The sequence below is a fragment of the Diabrotica undecimpunctata genome, chromosome 1 (genome assembly GCF_040954645.1).
Source record: "Diabrotica undecimpunctata isolate CICGRU chromosome 1, icDiaUnde3, whole genome shotgun sequence".
Taxonomy (NCBI): domain Eukaryota; kingdom Metazoa; phylum Arthropoda; class Insecta; order Coleoptera; family Chrysomelidae; genus Diabrotica; species Diabrotica undecimpunctata.
Window position 1 is genome coordinate 113,390,571 of NC_092803.1, and position 21,260 is coordinate 113,411,830.

Sequence of the window (21,260 nt, forward strand, 5' to 3'; positions counted from 1 at the left end):
GTTTGAAATTTAGAATAAATGGAACTCAGTAGCAAAAAATACAACCTAAATGTAAATACAGAGAAGACATAGATAATTAAAATAAGGAAAAAAGACCCGACTGACCAAATCGAAATGGTGATGGAACAAGAAAAAATAAAGCAAACAAAACTACAAATACCTGGGAACAGTTATAAATATAAACAACAGAGGTCGATAACGATCTCAACAACAGACTAGAGAGTGGAAAACTATTTCAGGCTCTAAATAGAGGATTCCTCAACAACGAAGAAATATCAAGGAAAACGAAAATGACAATATATGAAACAATATATAGGCCAACGCTGACATACGGAGCAGAAAACTGGATCTTAAACAGAAGACACCAGATTAGGATACAAGCATCAGAGATGAAATACCTGAGAAGAACGATAGGGACAAAAAGGACAGACAGCCTCAAAAATGAAGAAATAAGAAACAGACTTAAAATTAAATCGTTACTTAACACGATAAAGGTGAAATAATTGGCATGGTTCGGTCATATAACACGAGTGGACAGTAACAGGCAAGTGAAAAGAGTGTGGAAAATTAAACCAATCGGGAAAAAACAGAAGAGACAGACCAATAAACGAGTGGAACAGCCGAGATATTCCAAAAAGAGGGCAAATCTTGACAAGAAGCAACACAATTGGAGATATTACAAAAAGAGGGCAAATCTTGACAAGAAGCAACACAATTGGCGTAAAACAGAAAAGAATGAATAAAATTCATCAAAAGCTAGAAGCACCTCCTTGTATGTATTTAGATGTGTTGCATTGCAAAGAAAGATCTGTTTTCCGCCAATATTTTCGTTTCAACTTCTCTTTCTACTTTGTTGCTATTGTGATTGTTCCTCCTAGATATGTAAATTCTTTAACCACCTCGAAGTTATGATCATTTAATAGTAATATTTTGCCTTATTCGCCGTCGTTCTTGTTTTGAAACGACCATTATCTTCATTTACTTTTAGACCGATATTTAATGCAGCTTCTCCAAAACTCGAAAAAATATCCGTAACTTCTAATGTTAACTGTTCTTCTGCATCTACGTCATCCGCTTGCCAAGAACAATTTTTGCTTCCAAAATAGCTATGTCTGGTTTGATTTACAATAAATTTTTCGCATGTCATATTCTAATCCCTGTCACGGTCCTGAATTTACGTAGAAAGCATTTGACGTTTTCCCTCTTATTCTAACCTGTGCAAACTAGTTACTTACACACATTCGCGTTACCACAGCTAGTTTCTTAGGTATACCCAGCTCAGTCATTACATTCCGTAGTTTTAGACGATTGTATAAATAAAAGTAATTGATGTTAATTTGTACAAAACTGTGGTAGCATGGTTCTCCCAAATATTATTCTAAAATACTGTCCTTCAATGTAGTTGGGACCAGTTGGAATCGTGCATAAAGAATCGGTCCTATGTCTTTATTATTCTTGTTTCTTCAAGATGCATTGTACAGTAATCGCTACTAGGAAGAACCAACGCAGGGTCTTGTATTTCAGAATATTCCGAGAAATGGTTGATGGGTGATATGCTTAATAAAGTATCATTCCTTAATCGGTGTTAATACTTTTCATGTTGGACTGGTATGAAAATGAGTATCTTGATACATTTGATTTGCTCTATCGAGCAATACATAGTGTACTGATTAGGAAGAAAATCAACAAAACAACATACAAATGGATTGTTCATATGCTTCAGAGCAGAATAATATTTAAAGATACGTATGAAGGTGCTATAAACCTGAGGGCTAATAAGGTGTGCACTCAAGGGGGTGTATTGTCACCAACATTATAGAATATAGTCATTGATAACCTGATTTATGAGCTTGGAAGCCAAGGAATCTGGGTACAGAGTTTCGCAGACGATAGTGTAATAGTGACTACGGAAAAATTTTCCAGTATTGTGGCGGATCAGATGCGATATACCCTTCATTACATAGAGAATTGGTATCTGAAAGACAACCTTTCTGTGAACCCTTCTAAAACTAAACTATTAGCGTACACTGATAAGAGAAACCTTGGTGGACTGATCGACCTGAAATTATTTGGGGAGGGACTAGAAACAACCAATGAGGTAAAATATCTAGGGGTAACCCTAAAAGGGCGCTAAAACCAAAGGTAATCTGTTGGTGATCAGTGATACGACCGACAATTACATTATGGTTCAGCACTTTGGTGGAAAAAGACAGCTTTGCAATATTGTGGGACTTTCCTCACCATCCTAATAAGGCAAGCGCTTCTAAAGATGATAGGGCCCTTGAATAGCACAGGAACAGCATTTTTAGTGGCTATTACAGGTCTCGCCAACGTTCGATAATCGGAGAGGGCACTGAAAGAAGTATTTCGCCTTCAAACTATCACAACCTGAACATCAGTCAATGTAGGACATAGCATCGTCAAAAATAATTAGCATCATTAGTAATCGTACTACTCGACGATGAAGTTAATTAAGAAAAAGTAAGGAAAAAACGAAAATGGTGCAAAAATTCATTTTTACAGAAATCTATATTCACTCGCCGGATAAACTGAGAGAATGTGTGTCTGGAAATCAAATGATTTTAGAACTCAGAATGGACAAGGGCTCATTCATCTTGTTACTAGAGTTTGTTAAGCCTAAAATAAAAAAAAACCTTAGTTCTGAAGTAAGATTAACCATCAGGCTGATATGTTCAATAAACTCAGTCTGAAATCTATGGTTATCATCAATACTCATATTTTTTAAATCATTATAACGGAGTGGTTCGTTGAACCCACATAAACAATGAGCATACACTATGCAATCAGTCATACATCAAACATATTTTACTACAGATTTTTGAATATCAAACAAAATTGAAGTAAATATATCAAACAAGGATATTCATGCGCAGTAACTGAAATACTCAATCATCGCAAGGGTGAATCCAATGTCCATCATGAAGGCTTATTAATTTGACAGTTTGTTAACATATTCCTGTATTTGGCGAGGAAAGATACTTAGGCGAGCATAAAGAGTTGCTGGTTTAAGACAAAAACGAACCTTTCTCGCTGTTTCTCTTTTTCTGTGTGTTGTCTTTATCCTTTTAATGGTGGTCAAAAGTTCTCTGTCTCTTCCCATTCTGTGCAATCTCTGTTTATATTTTTGAATCCCTGATAAATATTTAACATTTTGCTAAAAATTGTTAAAAATTAATATACATAAGAAATATATAGGGTATATATATATATATATATATATATATATATATATATATACATGGTATTAAAAATGGATGATATAAGATATTTTGACATACCCCTAAACTGTTAATTGAACAGTTATATAATTTTGGTATAAAAATGGATAAAAAACAAGAAGAAGTTTTATATTGGGGTATTAACTGGGCATAGAAAAGGTTATTTTAATTATGATGCATTATGATAGTTCGCAAACCAATGATTCTTTGAGGTATAGTGGATATTATTTGAAAGTTAATTACTAAGACGATAAACAAAGTGTCGTTCATGATAAAACTTATACAGACATTTACATACGGCAGTTCCATATTATTTTTTATATTAAAGGCTGGTATTAAAGCTTACAATCTACACATAATTTTGTAACTTCTGTAATACTTTAATAAAACTTTAGATAACTTACATACTACTACTGCTACCTATGTAGCAATAGTGCGTATATTCATATATAAATGATTGATGTTTGGTTATTTCCAGGATGTGATGGTTGTGGGTGAACCTTCATTGATGGGTGGAGAATTCGGAGACGAAGACGAGCGACTAATAACAAGGCTAGAAAACACCCAGTATGACGCCGCAAATTCCTTAGACCATGATAACCATGGTTTTCATGCTGACTCACCGATGCCAGGATCGAATTCGTGGGGAGCGGGAGTGGGCGATAGGGGCGGGCCGGGGGGCGTCGGCCCACCTCAGGGGAATACCCCCTCCAACCAGGACTCTGATAAAAAATCCCCGGCAGTGAGCCAGTGATAATAGTTGTTCTTTATTAAAAAAACTGTAGAATCTCCGAGTCAGTATTTTTATTGTACTTCAAGTATTTGAGTGGTTGGTTTTGAGAAAATACATTTTTGGAAAGAAGACAAGAAACGATCATGTTTTTATTGATTGAGAAAATAGCAAAATTGATCATCTAAATAATTAAAATTTTATACTTTTTAAATGTTTTTACATTCGATATTCTGAACGGAATAATCATCGATAAAAAGAAATGTATAACATAGGTAATTTATTTTAATCTGTAAGTTCTACATGATTTTTAAACTGATGTTTTAATGAAATTTTTTAATCAATGTTTTATTTAAATGGATTGTTCGTTGCTCGTCTTTTTTCTGATGACTACACTAGGGGATTAATTATGTTCCATTCAGAATTCCGATAATGTCAACTGAAAACCATTTAGAGGAGTTATGTTAAATGTTGTTTTAATACATAAAAATCAAAAATGAAGAGATTAGAATTATAGTAAAATGATAAACGATTTTTACATTCCCCTTTGGTAATTTTCTTGATCGCGTTTTAATATAAATTATGGATAAAAGAATTCAAAGCATGAACTTATTTTGATATTTAAATTAACACATAAAGTGTGTCTGCTTCTTAAAGACAAAATACTTCAATAAAAGTCAAACAATTGGAATTAATATTCTTATATAATTACATCTACATCGTAGTAATATCTGTTTAATATATAATCTTAATTGACTTGGTAGATTGTCTCCCACGCTACAGAATTTCCAGAGCACCAGAGCGTGTTTCTTAAACTATTATTTAATTCTTTTTGATTAAAAAGTTATATAAACTATAAAAAGATCGGCATATATTGTCGGTTATTGATTTTAGACGTTAAATGTTGTTAAAAATTAAATTAAACAACACATCTTGGTCAGCAGCATTTATCATACTGAAAATAATGGTACTAAAAGTGTTTCTCTGGACTAAACTAAAGCATACATTAAATAAAAAATGCATTTGAGAACAAAAGCGAAGTAAATATTTTATTTTGTTTTTTTTGTTACTGTACTTACCTAAACTTTTTAAATTTGATCACCTTACCCCTAAAATTAAATTATTTAATGTCACTCCTCTGAATGATCTTGTATCTACATAAAAAGGTCTATTTGCTCTAATTAATAACAAATTTCGACAGATTCTCAAATTAGTTTTGACTCACATTTGTGTTCTGTCGGTTTTTTTTTTATTACGGACTTAATCCATTATCTAAAAGATTCACATTCATTACATATGTAAAATGTTTAGTATGTTTCAATTTGTATGATCCAGTGAATAGAAGTGGAGGTACTGCTGGAATTATTTCCTCCATTCAATCTTATATTACACGCTAAAAAAATCCATAAACGATTCTAGAAAATAGTTGTCTCGGAAACTCTTTAAATTTTTATTTTAATTACCAATGAACAAATTTAAAGAAATTACCTTCATTCATTGAAAGTTGTTATCTCATGGTCAGTCTTACAATTGTTCACTTTTCAAGCACAAGTGAAACCTTTTGCCTCACATTATCCAAAACTATTAAGTAAAGGAAATAATAGAGAAGGAACAAATGAAAGAAATATAAGAACTTAGCCATCTACAACACTATCAAAACATGAACTTCTACTGTCGTTAGAGGAAGCTCAGAACTTATAAATATGGAAACATCATTGCTAGAATTGTTGTTCGTATGACTAAAACTTATTAAAAATAAAATACATACATACGTCTGAGTAAAAAAGAAAACACAAAAACGCAATATGATGGACTAGATATCCCAAAGTAAAAGTCAGACGTAATGCAATGGATGAAGCATGAGAAAAATAACATAAGAAACATGTAATATCAGAAGTAACCGTTAAATAGCAGAAAACACCATATATAAAAGAGCACCAATCTGAATATTTTTTCTGGCACTTGGAATTCTTTTATCGTTTCTATTAATTTGTTTCTGTCTATTGTATCGAGGCAGCTTTGTAATCAATGAAGAGTACTTGTGCTGAAATGGTGTATTCATAGAAATTGATCAGGATTTGTTTTAGCATAAACATTTGATCGGTTGTTGATCTTCCCTTGCGAAATCCTCCCTGGTATTCTTCTAGAAGACTCTTCTCCACATATATTTCTAATCGCTTTTTAATTAGTATGGCTAGCACTTTGTATATTACCTCTAACAAGGATATTCCTCTATAGTTTGCGCATTCAGTTCTATCTCCCATTTTGTGTATAGTAATTATAATGGACTTGTTCTATTCTTGGGGCATTTCTTCGGCATCCCACAATTTTAAGTCTCTCATTCATATTTTAAGTTCTCTGCCACAATGCCGCTTTCCCCAGGGCTATTTTGATATCATTCATATCATATTATTCATATCTTTTATTAGATAGTTCAGGGTCATATTGTAAATATCTGCTAATGGTACATTATAAAAACAAATCGATTTATTAAATTTGATACATATTAAAAGGATCGTTGATATCAGTTATACCAATATCTACATAGAAGGGTTGTTGCCCATAAATGTAGTATACAAACCAGCAAATTAAACACTACAGCCTTAGCTAAGCATTCTCTAGAAAATAGCCATTCTTTTGATTTTGAAAATGTACCGATTTTGGAAAAAGAACAAAACTACAACAAGATGCATATTGGAGATGATTCACATAAAAAAGATCAAAATCTATCAATAATAAGACTGATATCAGGGAACCTATCAAAAAGTGCAGACATAAAATATAATTGTGTGTTATGTAATATTTATATAATTAAAGTGCTCATTTGAAAATGGCAAATAGCCAACACGTTTAAGCCATAATTAAGTGTTTTATTTATAACAGGCCGACAAACCCAGGAATTAAAAAAGTTTCAATTTAACAATTCACGGTCAGGAAATAACAAATGAAAGAGTTGTGAAAGAAAGTGCTTATTTGAAAATGGCAAATAGCCGAAACGTTTAAGCAATAATTAAATTTTTATTTATACAGACCGACAAACCCAAGATCTATTGAAATTTTTTATTACTTTTCATTACCTTGGTTTGTTCAGACCTAACTTGAGAATATCAGAAATATATTTATTAGAAACGCAAATAGATCATCTTATGAATTTATGTTATAAATTTTAATGTATTCTGGCTCTGTGGATATACTGCTTTATTTTGAAAACAATGTTCGATATATGACAAATATTTCCAATAAATTGCAACGTTTCCAAACTTATTTTCTTTCTATTATTTCCTCTTTTATAAATAATGATTTTTAATAAAAATTTAGTAGTATATCCATACATAGTTAAAAACACTATAACTCTTACTTGTATAAATACAAGTAATGTTGATTTGGAAATACAGTTTCCAAATGTAAACACTTAGAAAAATTTTTCGTCTTTTTTTAACTTACAATCTGTTGTATTATAAGAATATTTTCTAATATTTTTATCATAAAATTTTAATTATTTCACGGACGTAGATAGGGACACTTACTGAAACGGTAAGGAAATTATAGGAAAGTTGTATAAGGTTACGAAAACTGGTATATGGTACAATATTTGCAGATTATATCATCATTTTATAAAGTCAAAATGACACAGTCTTCTTTAAAGCAAATTGTCAAGTATGTATATAGATTTTCAGCTTGATCAGCTGCGCATGTACATTCAGGACTTCCTGCGTTGTAGATATGGTTATTTGTGCTAGCAGGTGTGGTCATTACTTTAGTATTTGTTGATATGAACTTCAGTTATATGATAAATATAAAACTTGAATATGATAAATTTAACATCAATTTTACTAAAAAAATTCATTCTCCAATATATGTGCTTTAAAGCTCAATATTTTTTGTACAATAGTCGTTTAAACTTACGGCATATATAACCGATTGTTAAATAGTTTACCCTTTGTCATTTTATTAATAACGGTTGAAGTATCAAAATTACTGAAGTATACTTCTTTTTTGACAGGTACTATCCAATTAGTCATTTTCTGCTTTATTTATTCATTTAAGTGTTAAAATAAAAAGGAGTTTTTGAAAGTTTAATCATTACGTTGTTACAGCAAACTCTTTGGCCAATACCTGCTGTTTTTTTTTTCTATATATATATATATATATATATATATATATATATATATATATGAAAACAATGATCAAGAAATGACTGACTGTATATTTACTGGTTCGAGTATATTGTCGACTCTTAAACAAAGTCATGGATCACAAATGAAAGAACATCTGGGATATGGTACAAATAAAGATATAATGTTTTTATGCTTTTAACCTTGAATTTTTTTATACCCATAATCTACTATGATCCCTCATCAATGCTGGCCATCAAGGGTGTAGCCACGTGCCGATTAATGCCACAAGATAACAAAGGGTTTTATAGTGGATTATAGGTGAAAAAAGATTTAAAAGTCGCAGCTATAAAACACTCTTTTGATTTACACTTTAATTGTTTACTTCACAGCGAAATAAAATTATTCGTTTATTTAGAAATATCGATAACATTTTTTTTTCTTCGATTTATTGCATTTCAATGATGTATATTTTTGTAACCTTTTACAAACTATCTTAAATCTCCCTATATCCGCCTATGCGTTGCGTAGATTTTAAACAAAGGGGTACATTGTGAAGTTTCAAGTTGATTTTTTAAACAATAAATGTATTTTACAATTTTTATAGATTTTATATGTACATAGCTTTTAAATTGAATCATTAAATATGGATGTATAAAAAAACCTGGTTTTGACGAACATTTGTAAATTAGAGAGAAAATACTTGAAGTATAAAACCAACGCTACAAGAAATCTAGAGAATTTAAAGTTAAAATTATTTGCAAACTACTTATGGCTTAGAGAATTGAAAAATTTATAAAAATTATTTTTTAAGTAGCCTAATTGAGTTTATTTCTTGACTAAATCAATAATTTTATTTGAATTTTTATTACTCCAAAATAGTTGTTGATAGTCCCCGTGACGTTTTGCAATCATTTTTACCATAAAATATTACTATTTTGAAAATTATGTGACATGAGTATATGCAGAATGTGTTTAAAGTTTTCCATTATAACATTTTGGGTCCGTTAAACCAGAATCAATATTGCAGCAGAAATGTAGCATTGTAAATTGTATCTATAGAAACATTCAATTATAGTCTGCTAAGGTGAATTATGCTCTCTACAATTGGTTAGTTGTTACCATGATTTAGGAATAGTATCAAAACCAATAACATATTACTTTTATTCTATCCTTTAATCTTTCATGTGTTCTTTTCGTTTGGTGTAAAACTGATTTATTTCTGATCATAGAACGGTGCAGTCATACAGCTTATCTGCAATATTCTACAGTAGTATGATTTTAAACCTATTGTCTTGAGGCATTTTTATGTCCTTTATTATCTTTAATGGGAATAAACCATAATTTCAGGCGAAAATACATTTTGACTTTTTGATTTTCACAAAATTGTTCCCAAAAAACATTCAGATGCCACAAGAAACTAGCTTCAGGGCCATACTTTATTAGTGTTTTTTTTTTCTTCCTGGGCCCGTCTGATCCAAAAAGATTTTGTAATCACTGAAGCTTATTGTGTTTTTTGTCTGTTGTTTCCTACACCCAGTTTAGAATTTTTCTACCCTGTAGAAGTTTGTACAGTTCTTTTTGCTTGGTGTGTCCTAAATATACCAAGGTCTCCTCTTGATTGCCCATATAGTTTTTGTCTTTTGCGGTCCAGCTCCTCGCAATCGCATAATACATGTTTTACAGTTTCTAGTTCTTGATCGAAGAGTCTGCAATTAAGGTCCTGATGCATTGATACCCAGACAAGCTCAACCTTGCTCCGGTCTCCAAGTTCATTCAGTTCTCTGATGAAGTACCACACCAGCCTCAAATATACTTCCTGATACGCCAGTGCCTTCGGTACCGCTTGACTCTCACACAATATATGGATCTGCTCTTTTTCAGGTGCTCTCTCATTATTTCCCTTTGCACATTGCAGTATCAAACAAATCTCCACTTGAAAAACTGTGTAGTTCCTGTCTAAGCCAAAGCTTTCGCTATTTCTAGGATTTTTGGAGTATATTCCTGCCTACACATCCTCTTCTAGTCTTGGATCCGTTTATATACCAGATCTGGATAATTAAAATTGTATATCTGGAATAGACAATTAATTAAAATTGTATCTTTTTGTCATTCGATCCGGTTCCGCAATAAAGATGTCGTTCGTCACATTCGTTGTGATACTCATATGCCCTGTCCCTTCATTGCGAAGTTTCAGTGATTATTTTATTCTGTAGGCTCCCAATCTTGCGTTTTCTTGTATTATCAAGGAGGCAGGCCTAGTAGACCCTCCATAGCTGCTGTTGGAGTATTACATATGGCACCAGTTATCCCCATACACTCAAGTCTCTGCGCCTTGCTGAGTTTGGCTTTTGCAGTTGTTTGAATTGTCTTAGTTCACCACATCGTCACTGCATAGGTAATTGAGGGTTTGCTCTATTAGTGTTTAGTATATTTTATTGCAGGCCCATTGACTTTTTCCGTTTTCCAATATTCTTGAAGTAAAAGGTAAACTCTATGATCTCTGATGGTAAAGTAGTAAAACCCAATGTATAATTTTCTTGACATTTTGAGTTTCTAGGACGCTAAACTTGTAATGCAAAAACTCGTTGGCAAACTATACTCTAGTGCGGGCAGCAGCGCTGCCATGTTTTGAACAAAATTAAGTTGTTCTGAGAGATCCTGAAAATGATTCATTTTATACACCTTACCTGCAATATCTACGCAATATTTGTTGCTCTTGCCAGCATTTTTAATCTAAATATGCAACTTTTAATGACAGTTAACTAATTAAGCAGCTACTTCACTTAAATACCAACTTTCTTACAATTCTACTAGACATTATCTATAAACTTCATTATTTCACAGCCTTTCTATTCTAATCTTGATAACTTCGTAAAATTAGACTAGAAAAAAATTCGTTTCTTTTCCCCTTATTTTTATACCCCATACTGTGTCGACCTGTAATATTTTTTATTACTTTTGTTTATAAAGCAATAACTAGAATTCTACCACTCTGGTATTAGTGCTTTTAACTACTTCAGTTTGATCAAATGACTTACTATTTGCTAAATGTTTGTGAAATACACATCTGAAAGTAATTATGTCTTTAGAAGTGTCAGAAACATCCATACCTGGCTGTACACACTAATAATTAAAATAACAGTACGATTAATTGGTAATAATGATTGCAAATTTCCATCGCATTGTCCATCAAAACAAAAATTAAATTAACAGAAAGTCTATAATTTGGTATGAAATTATAGTTAGTCTGCGTTAATAACAAAATCACACTATACTTAACAAGTCGTAACTCAAAATATATTAAATGAAAGATCTCAATTAGAATCAATAGGTGACTAACCTAAAAAATTGCATGCATAATTGCAAAATATCTGCAATAAATGGTGAACCGTCAAAGCATAGACGGATAGACGTAATTATTGACAAACAAATTTGTAAAGTCATTATAAAAACTATCTTTAAACGAATTGTAACTTATGGAAAGGAAAAAACGACTTCTCACTAACATAAAAATTGACCGAATCTCGATTTGAACTTTTATGCTTATATGTGTCTATTCAGAAGAGAGAGAGAGAGTAACAGCAAGCGAGAAAAAAGTAACTTAAAGCCGGATATACAGACCACGAAGAGCAAAGTAGTCCGGACATTGATTTTGATGATCACCATGAGTGTCTTCTTTTAATTGATTTATTTGGACTAACAACGTTCTGTTAATAATGATTACAGTTTTCTAACTGATGATACTATTTACTTTTCTATAATGCTTTTATCCATTTTTACCAACTTATTTCGTGAATAAATATAAAATCAGAAGACAAAGACCTTCGTACGTTCATAAAATCGGATCATTCGCGGTAAGTTAAACCGTTAGGGAAGCGTGATTGGCCAAATTTAAAATCTCCATATGCCTTTCCCTACGCTTAGAAAATAAACTTCAGCATAATCAACAAAACATTTTGATGCATTGTACATTCCAAACCGATAGATTGTGTTATACTCCAAATGGAACTTTACAAATTTCCTACATTTCTTGTAGTCAAAACAGATAGCCAGTGACGTTTACTTGTTTGTTTTTTTTTTATTAATTTAATTTTTTCTACGAGAGAATTAAAAGAAGTGCAAGACGAAGATTTTTAGGAGTGAGATAAAGTAAAATAAGGGACAGTGTGCTGAGAGTGAAGATATACTTATTAACCGAAACTTGGTTGTGCTGACAATGCTAAAAATGGACCATATAGACATAAGGTTTTAGGGTTGACATTACAAACAGGGGTCAATAGTCAAGGCGAGCCTATTTGAGATATATCGCACTTGGAAGTTTTGTGTCAATTATGTAAGACAATTTTTTTTTCAATTTTGTTATATTAGATAATTAATTTAATATTTTTAAAATCCAAAATATATTTGTAAAGTGTAATGATTGATATACCAGCACAGGCATTCCTATCTTTAAAAAGGTAAATAAATTTGAAGTGCTGAATCACATTGTGCTGATGACACTGTTATATTGGCGTCGTTACCAGAAGAACTGGAACAAATTATGAATAGGCTGGGCACGGTGAGTACGGAATATGATGATCATCGATAGAATCAGAAACAACCAGGCAGAGATAAGAATCATGGCAGGTTACGAAGTGGTCAGGCAATTCAATTACTTAGGCACCGTTATTACTAACAGTGGAGGATGCGAAGACGAGATCCGTCGACACATCACAATGGCCAGATCGGCAACAGCCAAACTCACAAAATATTTGGAAGAACACTGACATCACAAAAACACAAAATTACGCCTTGTTCGAACATGGATATTTCCTATCGCCACCTATGCTTCAGAAACTTGGACAATAAAAAAAGCCGATTCAATGCGTATAATAGCATTTGAAATGTGGGTCTACCTTAGAATGTTGCGCATACCATGGACCGCACATCGCACAAATTACTCAATTCGAGCAGAATTTAACATAAAAACTAGACTCATCACAACTATAAACCAAAAAATACTGAGATATTTTGGACATATAACTAGAAGAAGAGAAGGCAAGGCATGGAGCGAATGATAGTTGAAGGTAACGTAGCGGGTAAAAGATCCAGAGGAAGATCTCCAGTATGATGGTCGGACCGAATAAAGGAGATGACTGGTTACTCATTCTCCGAAGCAAAACAATTGGACAGAAATAGTCAAACAAATTACATGACGCCACTACATCCTTACGAAGGAGAAAAGATTGAGGAGGAGGAGGCTGAATCACAAACGTCAATACCAAAAAATTTAATGCAATTACAGACTAGAGGAAGAGCAGCCCGTTTCAAGTAGGGAGATCGATTTCACTGTTGACTGATACTAAACGAGAAAATACAAATATTAGAGCTAGACACTGAATAGAGGATGGGAGATTAATCAGAATCCTGTCTTTAATTGGGCATCGGTATCTTTATGTGCAAAATATGAAAATATAACTAAAGATATTCATAATCGCTATGAAGTAAGACGATATGAGTATATCATGAAAAATTAACATATACAGTTACATTTATAGAATCAATCTCATCGAAGCTAAAAGTGGGTAACCAAAAACCTGTGGAGAGAACATCGAGAATGAATTCAAAATTAGCTGACCAAAAAAACACAGTAAAAGACGACAGTAATGAGGTAATAACTTAACCTTAAAGTATTTTGTACACGAAAAAGGAGAAGAATTTACCAAACAGCAATTAAGGCCTATCATGTTACGTATGTAACACGTACATAACACTCTTGTTAACTGGCCAAAAATATAGTATAAGACGGGAATGAGTAGTGTAACCCTGAAAATTATCGAATTTTAATATAGACGAATTCTCTACAACCGATATTCTTATGTCAGAAAAATATACTAATATTCAGGCAACCTGTAAAATAGAACATCTTTAGAATAAAACCAGAGAATGTTTAAATCAACATGATTATGGAAGGAAACATTTTGGAAAAACAGAAAGGTGTAACATTCCTGACAAGAAAATAAGCACTGTAGGATTTACACTGAGCGGTTCCCGAAATACTGTAAAACAAAACCACCTTTATTACTGACCTAAAAAATTGCTATCTGCTAGAAGTAGTGCAAAATCGAGGCATGCGGATTGACATCAATATTGATAAACAGATTTATAGCAGCATTAAAAAGATTAAACTTAAATAAAATATAACTTGTGCAAAGCAACTCTTCAAATAATTCCATAATAAGAAAACCAGTTAGCAGGGAGTTACCAAGATAAACATGTCATTACCCTCGACAAAAACTTGGATTAGACAGAATTATGTAATTGAACTATTGTACTGTGACATGGAAAGGTGATATCCTAATAGAACAAATAAAGAAAATTCTTTCAGAATTATCAGTAAGGAGAAATATATAATATACAAATCATACAGTGGCTGGATAATCATCACTCAAAAAGATAAGAAATTATACAGTTGTGGAGTAATATATTTTTATGAAGTCACATCGTAGAAATAGCTCTCAAAGCTACAGCATATTATAAAAAAACATGTAAGAGCTGTATTATTATTAGTTTAATAAGTATTAATTCTTAAAAAAAAAATCTTAATTATATATTTTACTTTCAATAATTAAAAAAAATTGTCTTACATATTTGATACCTGAATTTCTCTAGGGTTTGCCCAGACTACCTCTATTTGCACCCGAAACAGTGCAATTTAAAAAAAATGGTTTCATTTGAAACCACCACCATATGTACCTCTACAGAGTGAATGTGAAAAAGGTTTTTGAATGGCAGCTCATTTGTACAGTAGTTTAAAACATCACACTGTATGTTGTTTGTGTTCTTAAACACATTTACACACAGAAAATTGTCCAGGTATATTGTGTAAGATTAGAAATTAATTATTAAATTAATATGGTGAAAAATTTTGTTGTCTTTTTGTTCATCGAATTTACTTCAAGCATTGAGACTATTAGATAATTGATTGGTATATATGTAATATAATATTTTATATTTATCTCTGATATTTATTCGTTACATTTAACCTTTTATTAATTTTAATCCTTAATAATTTAGCTAATAATAATAAAAATAGTAATATTGCGAGAACTACCTAATATTGCGAGAACATATGTATCGTTTAATGACCAGAAAATTTTATTTATATTATATCAATGCAATAATAGCAAAAAAAAAAAAGATTTCATACCGATTATACCCTCGCAGATAAAAATATTGCAAATTTTTTTTCGAGTTTTTTTTGTTTTTTACTTTGTTAGACAATCAAGAATATTACAGAATAGCAATTCCTACTACTTTTTCGCTCGAGTGTGTAGTTTCAGTTGGCAGATATACACCGTTACTGCAGTCGTCAGAGACGAAAATGCCACTGACCTCTAAAAATCATATGAATAAGCTGAATTTTGCTGAAAATGTCAATTTTGGGACCTCAAAAAGATGCAAAATTTTACACTCCTACCCCCGAGCTTCTCCCCAAAAGCCACCTTCCTAGGAGGGTGGGAGGAACGGGAAACATCGATTTACCAAGAATCTGTAGGCCGTAGAAAAAAAATATTAGACAAACAAGAAATGTAGCTGAGATAATTTTGAACAAAAATGTTTATTAGCCCTTTCTGTAAAATGAACCGTTCTATTAGACACAACGCTTGTAGCGACTGGAGATTTTGAATGTCAGGCACGCGCGAAATCATTTTTTTAAATAAAATTTTTATCAACTCAACGGTAAAAATTCTTTTGATCGGAGTGTCCTATCAACAAACATCGAAATGCGTCTTAAAGGTGAACAGTATAGCTTTCGTTATTTTTGCATTTTGTCGCAAATGAAGTAAGCTTTATAAAGTTGTTAAGTAAATAACCGTTGCACGATTTTTCCCAATTTCTACGATTCTCGTGAGATTAATGAAATTTATCACTTCCGTTGACCGGTCACTAGCGAATTTCCATTACTAGAGCCTAATTTTTAAAACTTATAGCGTGAAATTCGATTCGATTTTGAGTTTCGGCAAAAAATATGAGGCATTTGAAATGTGCCTAGAAAACGCTGAATTTAAACTTTCACATTACAAACGATCTAAACCGATTAAAACTCCTTTTCGATTGCACAAACGCGTGTTTCAAAACAACACAACGTCGGCTACAAATTCCACCTAATGCCATCTCTGAAAAAGCATTTCTCGTGACTTGAGATCGTTTGTAATGTAAAAGTTTAAATTCAGCATTTTTATAATAATAAAATGCATAATTCAAATGCTTCATATTTGTTGCCCAAACTCAAAATCGAAATGTCATGTTATAGATTTTGAAGATTAGGCTCTAACAATGGAAATTCTGCAGCGACCGTTCAATGATTTTATAAAAAAGCTGCACTCTTCACCCACCTTTAAAGCCCATTTTAATTTTTGCCGATAGGACACTCTGATTAAAAGATATTGAATTTTAATCCGTCGAGTTGATACAAATTTTACGAAAAAGAAAAGAAAAAAAAAAAAAAGAAAAAAAAAAAAAAAAAAAAAAAAAAAAAAAAAAAAAAATTCGCGCGCGTAACTGACATTTAAAATCGCAGTAGCTGTAAATGTTGTTTCTGAGAGAACGGTCAATTCTATACTAACAGTGCTAATCATCATTTTTGTTCAAAATTATTTCAGCTAAATTTCTTGTTTGATACAATTTTTTTTCTACGGCGTAAAGATATTGATAAATCGATGTTTTCCCTTTTCCCCTCCTACGAGGGTGGGTTTTAGGGGAGGACCCAAGGGTGGGAGTAGCAATCTTTTTTGAATCTTTTTGGGATACCAAAATTGACATTCTCAGCAAAATTAATCTTGTTCGTATGTGTTTATGTAAAACGTATTGAGGTCGCTGGTTTAATATTTAATTTAAAATAACGAAAAAATGTAATGTCATTGTAAATAAAATTAGCAATTGATTAAAAATACAAAGGTATACCAGTAAATAAAAGAAAGTATCTGGCGTAGGTTAAAAATGTTATCTTGTACAAAGAAAAGCACTTACGCTTTGAGTAGGGTGTATGAAAGAAAGATGAAAACCAGCTTATTATCAAAGGTTCGGCACTAGATGGTACATGTGATCATCTTGTCTTCGAGTTTGGTACTGGCTGTGGCTGTATGTATAGGGGTAAAACCCGTACTGTGAGATTTTCGTTCAAGCGTGGTCTGGCCCCGTTTCCGAGCGTGTGTTTCAGGGATCTCGGGTACTTTGAAGAAATGGGCTTGACTTTTGTATTGCGTAGAGTAGAGTATTTAACTCTATTATAACAGATACAAATATTGTTTGTAGCAAGTTAAAAAAATACATAGTATTAAAAAAGGAATATAAAACGTAACTTAAATATATACAAACACGAACACGACATATTAAACAGAAAAACATTTATGGCAAAGTTACGGTAAGCAGTTCATTGGATATTCTGCAATGAGTCATATATTCTTCTGAGCAGTAAAAACATTGTTTTAGAATTTTTTTTTATAACTTTATCGAAACTATTACCACTTAGTTGTTTAATACTTTTTGGTAAAATATTTTAATAGTTATAATTAAGACAATTTTTTTCTTACGCACCTAGAATTTGCCTCTGGGGGGGGGGGTTTGGTTGGTCACCGAAATTTTGATGTTACCTCCATTTTGAGTCCTTAAAATGTGTGAGTAGCAGTGTCGGAATAGGGCCCTGGGGGGGGATTTAACCCCCAAAACCCCCCCTGGGTGCGCCACTGCTACGGCAATTTGTTCGTAGGTAGTGACAGTTTCGCGTATTGTGAACATGGACATCAGACTGCTTTATTAAATGGCCACGTTTTCTGTGAATGTCAGTTAGAACTTGAAATATCAACAGAGTAGGTGCGGCATAATTTTGAATTTGATTAAGGAAGGTCGGCAGTGTATATAATTACACCATAGTTTAGGTGAGAGTGAAATAAAAAAAAAATATGTCACTTTTAATGTTTCAAAGTTGACAACCCTTGCTAGTTGGCGAATAACAAATAATAAACTTGATAGCTGTTAAGTTGTGAGATGTGAGCCGACCATAAGTTTTAGTTTGTTTGCAGCAAACCATAAGCTAGATTTAGTAGAAACCTCCTCATGAGACATTTTTAAATCATCATTATTTTTTCCTGATATAACGTATGTCGTATCATCTGCGAATTGTATGGTTTTGTACGCAGATATGAATTTAGGCAAATCGTTGACATAAATAATAAACAAAAGAGGTCCTAAGACCGAACCTTGTGGGACTCCATGTTTTACGAATAGAAAATCGGAGAGATCACCTTTAGACACTACCGCCTGGTGTCTGCCACATAGATAAGAAGTTATAAGCTTAAGAGGGATACCTCTGATTCCATAGTAATTTATTTTGTGGAGCAAAATGTCGTGTGAAACGCAATCAAAAGCCTTCGATAAGGCGCAAAGAGAAATTGCTATGCGATTGCCGTATTCAAGCTCAAAATTGTTGAGTAGAAACAATGCTTATGGGTCTGTAATTGTCAGTTTTTGAGGAATCACCTTTTTTGTAGATTGGTAGTACTTTTGAGAATTTTAGTAGTTCTGGAAATACTCCAGTTGATAAAATTAATAAGATGAGTGAAAGGTGTTACTATTTCGTAAGTTTCTTTTAAAATGAAAAAACTTTCATATATGCAGGTGGATTTAAAATAGTTAAAACATAATTAAATCAGATCATATGTTAAAAATGAATATTAAATAAGAGAAAGAATATTAAAAACAAAATATTTAAGTAAATACTAAATACTTTCCCAAATATTCCACCCACCCCCCCCCCCCCCCCCAAAAACGAATGTATTTATGATATGAACAGCTGAAAGTATTAGTGTAAAGATGGACATGAAAAGATAGATATAAGATAGATAGAAAATAAATAACGAAGTAAGAATAAAACTATTGATTGACAAATAAGCCGTGGGCATATTTTAACCACCGGAAATTATTGGATGAAACTGTGCTCAAATTTACAACACTGTACAATAATGTCAGTCAAGTTTTCGGCCTACTCACTAGGGAGACTGTGTCAAAGAGACTACCGTTGGCCCATTCTCCTAAGAATTTCGTGGAGTGTGAAAAATAAGAAGAACAGCGCGGCGTCGCATTTCAGAAGAAAGTCTTCGACGACAGCCGGGGTGTAATGAGTAATAAATGTAATTCGACGAGCTCCACTGTAGGAAAATGCCAGTTTGGTGAAAATTGTAGCTACTCTTCTGGTGTTAAATAAAACACGACTAGCACAATCGTAGAGGGTTTTGATTAGAAGGTACATGATGCCGAGAAGAGTGGAGTATCAGTTCTTGATTGTGTCTTAATACGATTGGCAATTTATGGGTAGAAAAATTAGCTCGAGTGAGCGCAATTGCTGAAAGTGACTAGATCAGCCAGCAATACGGCTGCCAAGAGCTCCATTCTTGTCGAACCATGCAAAGGACATGAGAATATAAAACCAAGATGCTAGAAAAAAATATGACTGATTTCTGAACGAATAGTCCGTTTTGTTCAAGGTGTGCCAAAGGGACGAGACGAATAAGAAAAGACGTCAGTCGTAGGATCCCATTTTAGGTCTAGCACCATAACAATGGAAGGTTCCTCTTTGTCAAACAAAAAACATGCCAAAATATCTGAGTCAAAGCTTTGAACTAAACGGGGATGTTTGCTGCCGTATTTGCCTAGCAGAAAACTATCGAGTTTCAAAAGCTGAATGGCCGCTTACTGCAGAGAACGAGTAGATAAAATAGAATCACTTGCTAACAAACCGTTGCCAGGACCGTTCCTAATAAGATGTCGCGTTAGAACTTGTAAGGCAGTAGGGAAGCGTGATTTTGCCGAACTGGCTAACTATCATAGTTTTTAAGCGAAATAAAACGAAGAAGTGTCGTAAGTAACGGTACGTGGAAAAGATTCTTCGTTCTGAAGAACATCATATAGACGCGTCGAAGCTAGTGCGAATTACAAGAAATTAAATAATTTTTTTAACTGCGTAATGAAAAGAGTAATAAGAAATGGCGATTTAATCGGATTCAGGAACCGGTGTAATATGTTGTGAAGTATCTAATAAAATCCTCCATTAATTCAACATATCTCTTCAGAGATTCGGGATTTTTCTGAAATGATTCTTTAGCACACAAAATATGCACGAGAATAAGTATCGAAAATAAAAAGATAAATAAATAAAAAGGTTGGGTTTTCGAAACGATAGAATAACAGAAAATCTGCATGGGCAAAAGACATACTTAGACATGTTGAAAATTACCGACTTAGAAATATTCTTCACGAGCTGGATCGTGACGGAACAAAATTAACGTGTTTAGATAGGTTGAATATTACCGACTTAGAAATATCCTTTACGAGCTGGGTCGTGGCGGAACAAAGAGATATCCTTCACGAACTTGATCGTTTCGGAACAAAACTACCGGTTTTAGATATGTTTTCGACTTCCCAAAACTTTTGTCGAAAATATATATATTTGTATCCATAGAAGTATCGAAAGATATCCATAGAAGTATCTCTACTAGCCGTAGAGACTCATCCTTATAGAACATAATCAAAAATGGTTTTCTAAGGCCACAGGGTGATTTAGTTCGCCCAGAATTTTACCAGAATTTATTAAACGAAGAACCAATTCAACACCTATGAGCATGTCTATAGGGCCTGGTTGCTAAAATGTGTGATCTGGTAGTTTCAGATCATGAATATGAGAGATCGCTTACACTAATTGTGACCAACACACTGTCGACATTCTATTCAGACCTTCCACAGAGATTGATACCTTATATCCAGTAGGATATGAATTTTATGAAAAATTGCTGAAAACATATTTTGACATGTATCAAACATGTGAAAAGAAATAGACGAGGATATTAAACGTGGTTGTGTAGAAAAATTAGAATTCATTAGAGAAGTCAGGGCAAAACTAAACTGAGGGGTTTTCAGTTGATATTGGTGATTGAAGTACGAGTACATATTGCTATCTGTGCTCGAAGTCACCAAATGTTTGTAAAACGTATTGATTGAGGCCGCTGTTATAATATTTAATTTAAAATAAATTTAAAAAATGCAATATGTGATTGTGAATAAAATTAGTAATTGATTAAAAATAAAAAGGTATACATATAAATAAAAGAAAATATCTGGTGATTTTACAGAATAATC

At 32.7% G+C, this 21,260-nt stretch overlaps 1 protein-coding gene across 4 annotated transcripts in view; it reads left to right on the plus strand.

The window, feature by feature from the left end:
- LOC140452725 (LIM domain-binding protein 2-like) overlaps window positions 1-15,084 on the plus strand; it is a 230,145-nt gene extending 215,061 nt beyond the window's left edge. For all 4 annotated transcript variants that reach the window (XM_072547058.1, XM_072547049.1, XM_072547057.1 and 1 more), the window contains exon 9: window positions 3,718-15,084. In XM_072547058.1, the coding sequence (XP_072403159.1) occupies window positions 3,718-3,993 (276 nt within the window). In that variant the 3' untranslated portion in view covers window positions 3,994-15,084. The remainder of the gene's footprint in view (window positions 1-3,717) is intronic.
- The last annotated feature ends 6,176 nt before the right edge of the window (window positions 15,085-21,260 follow it).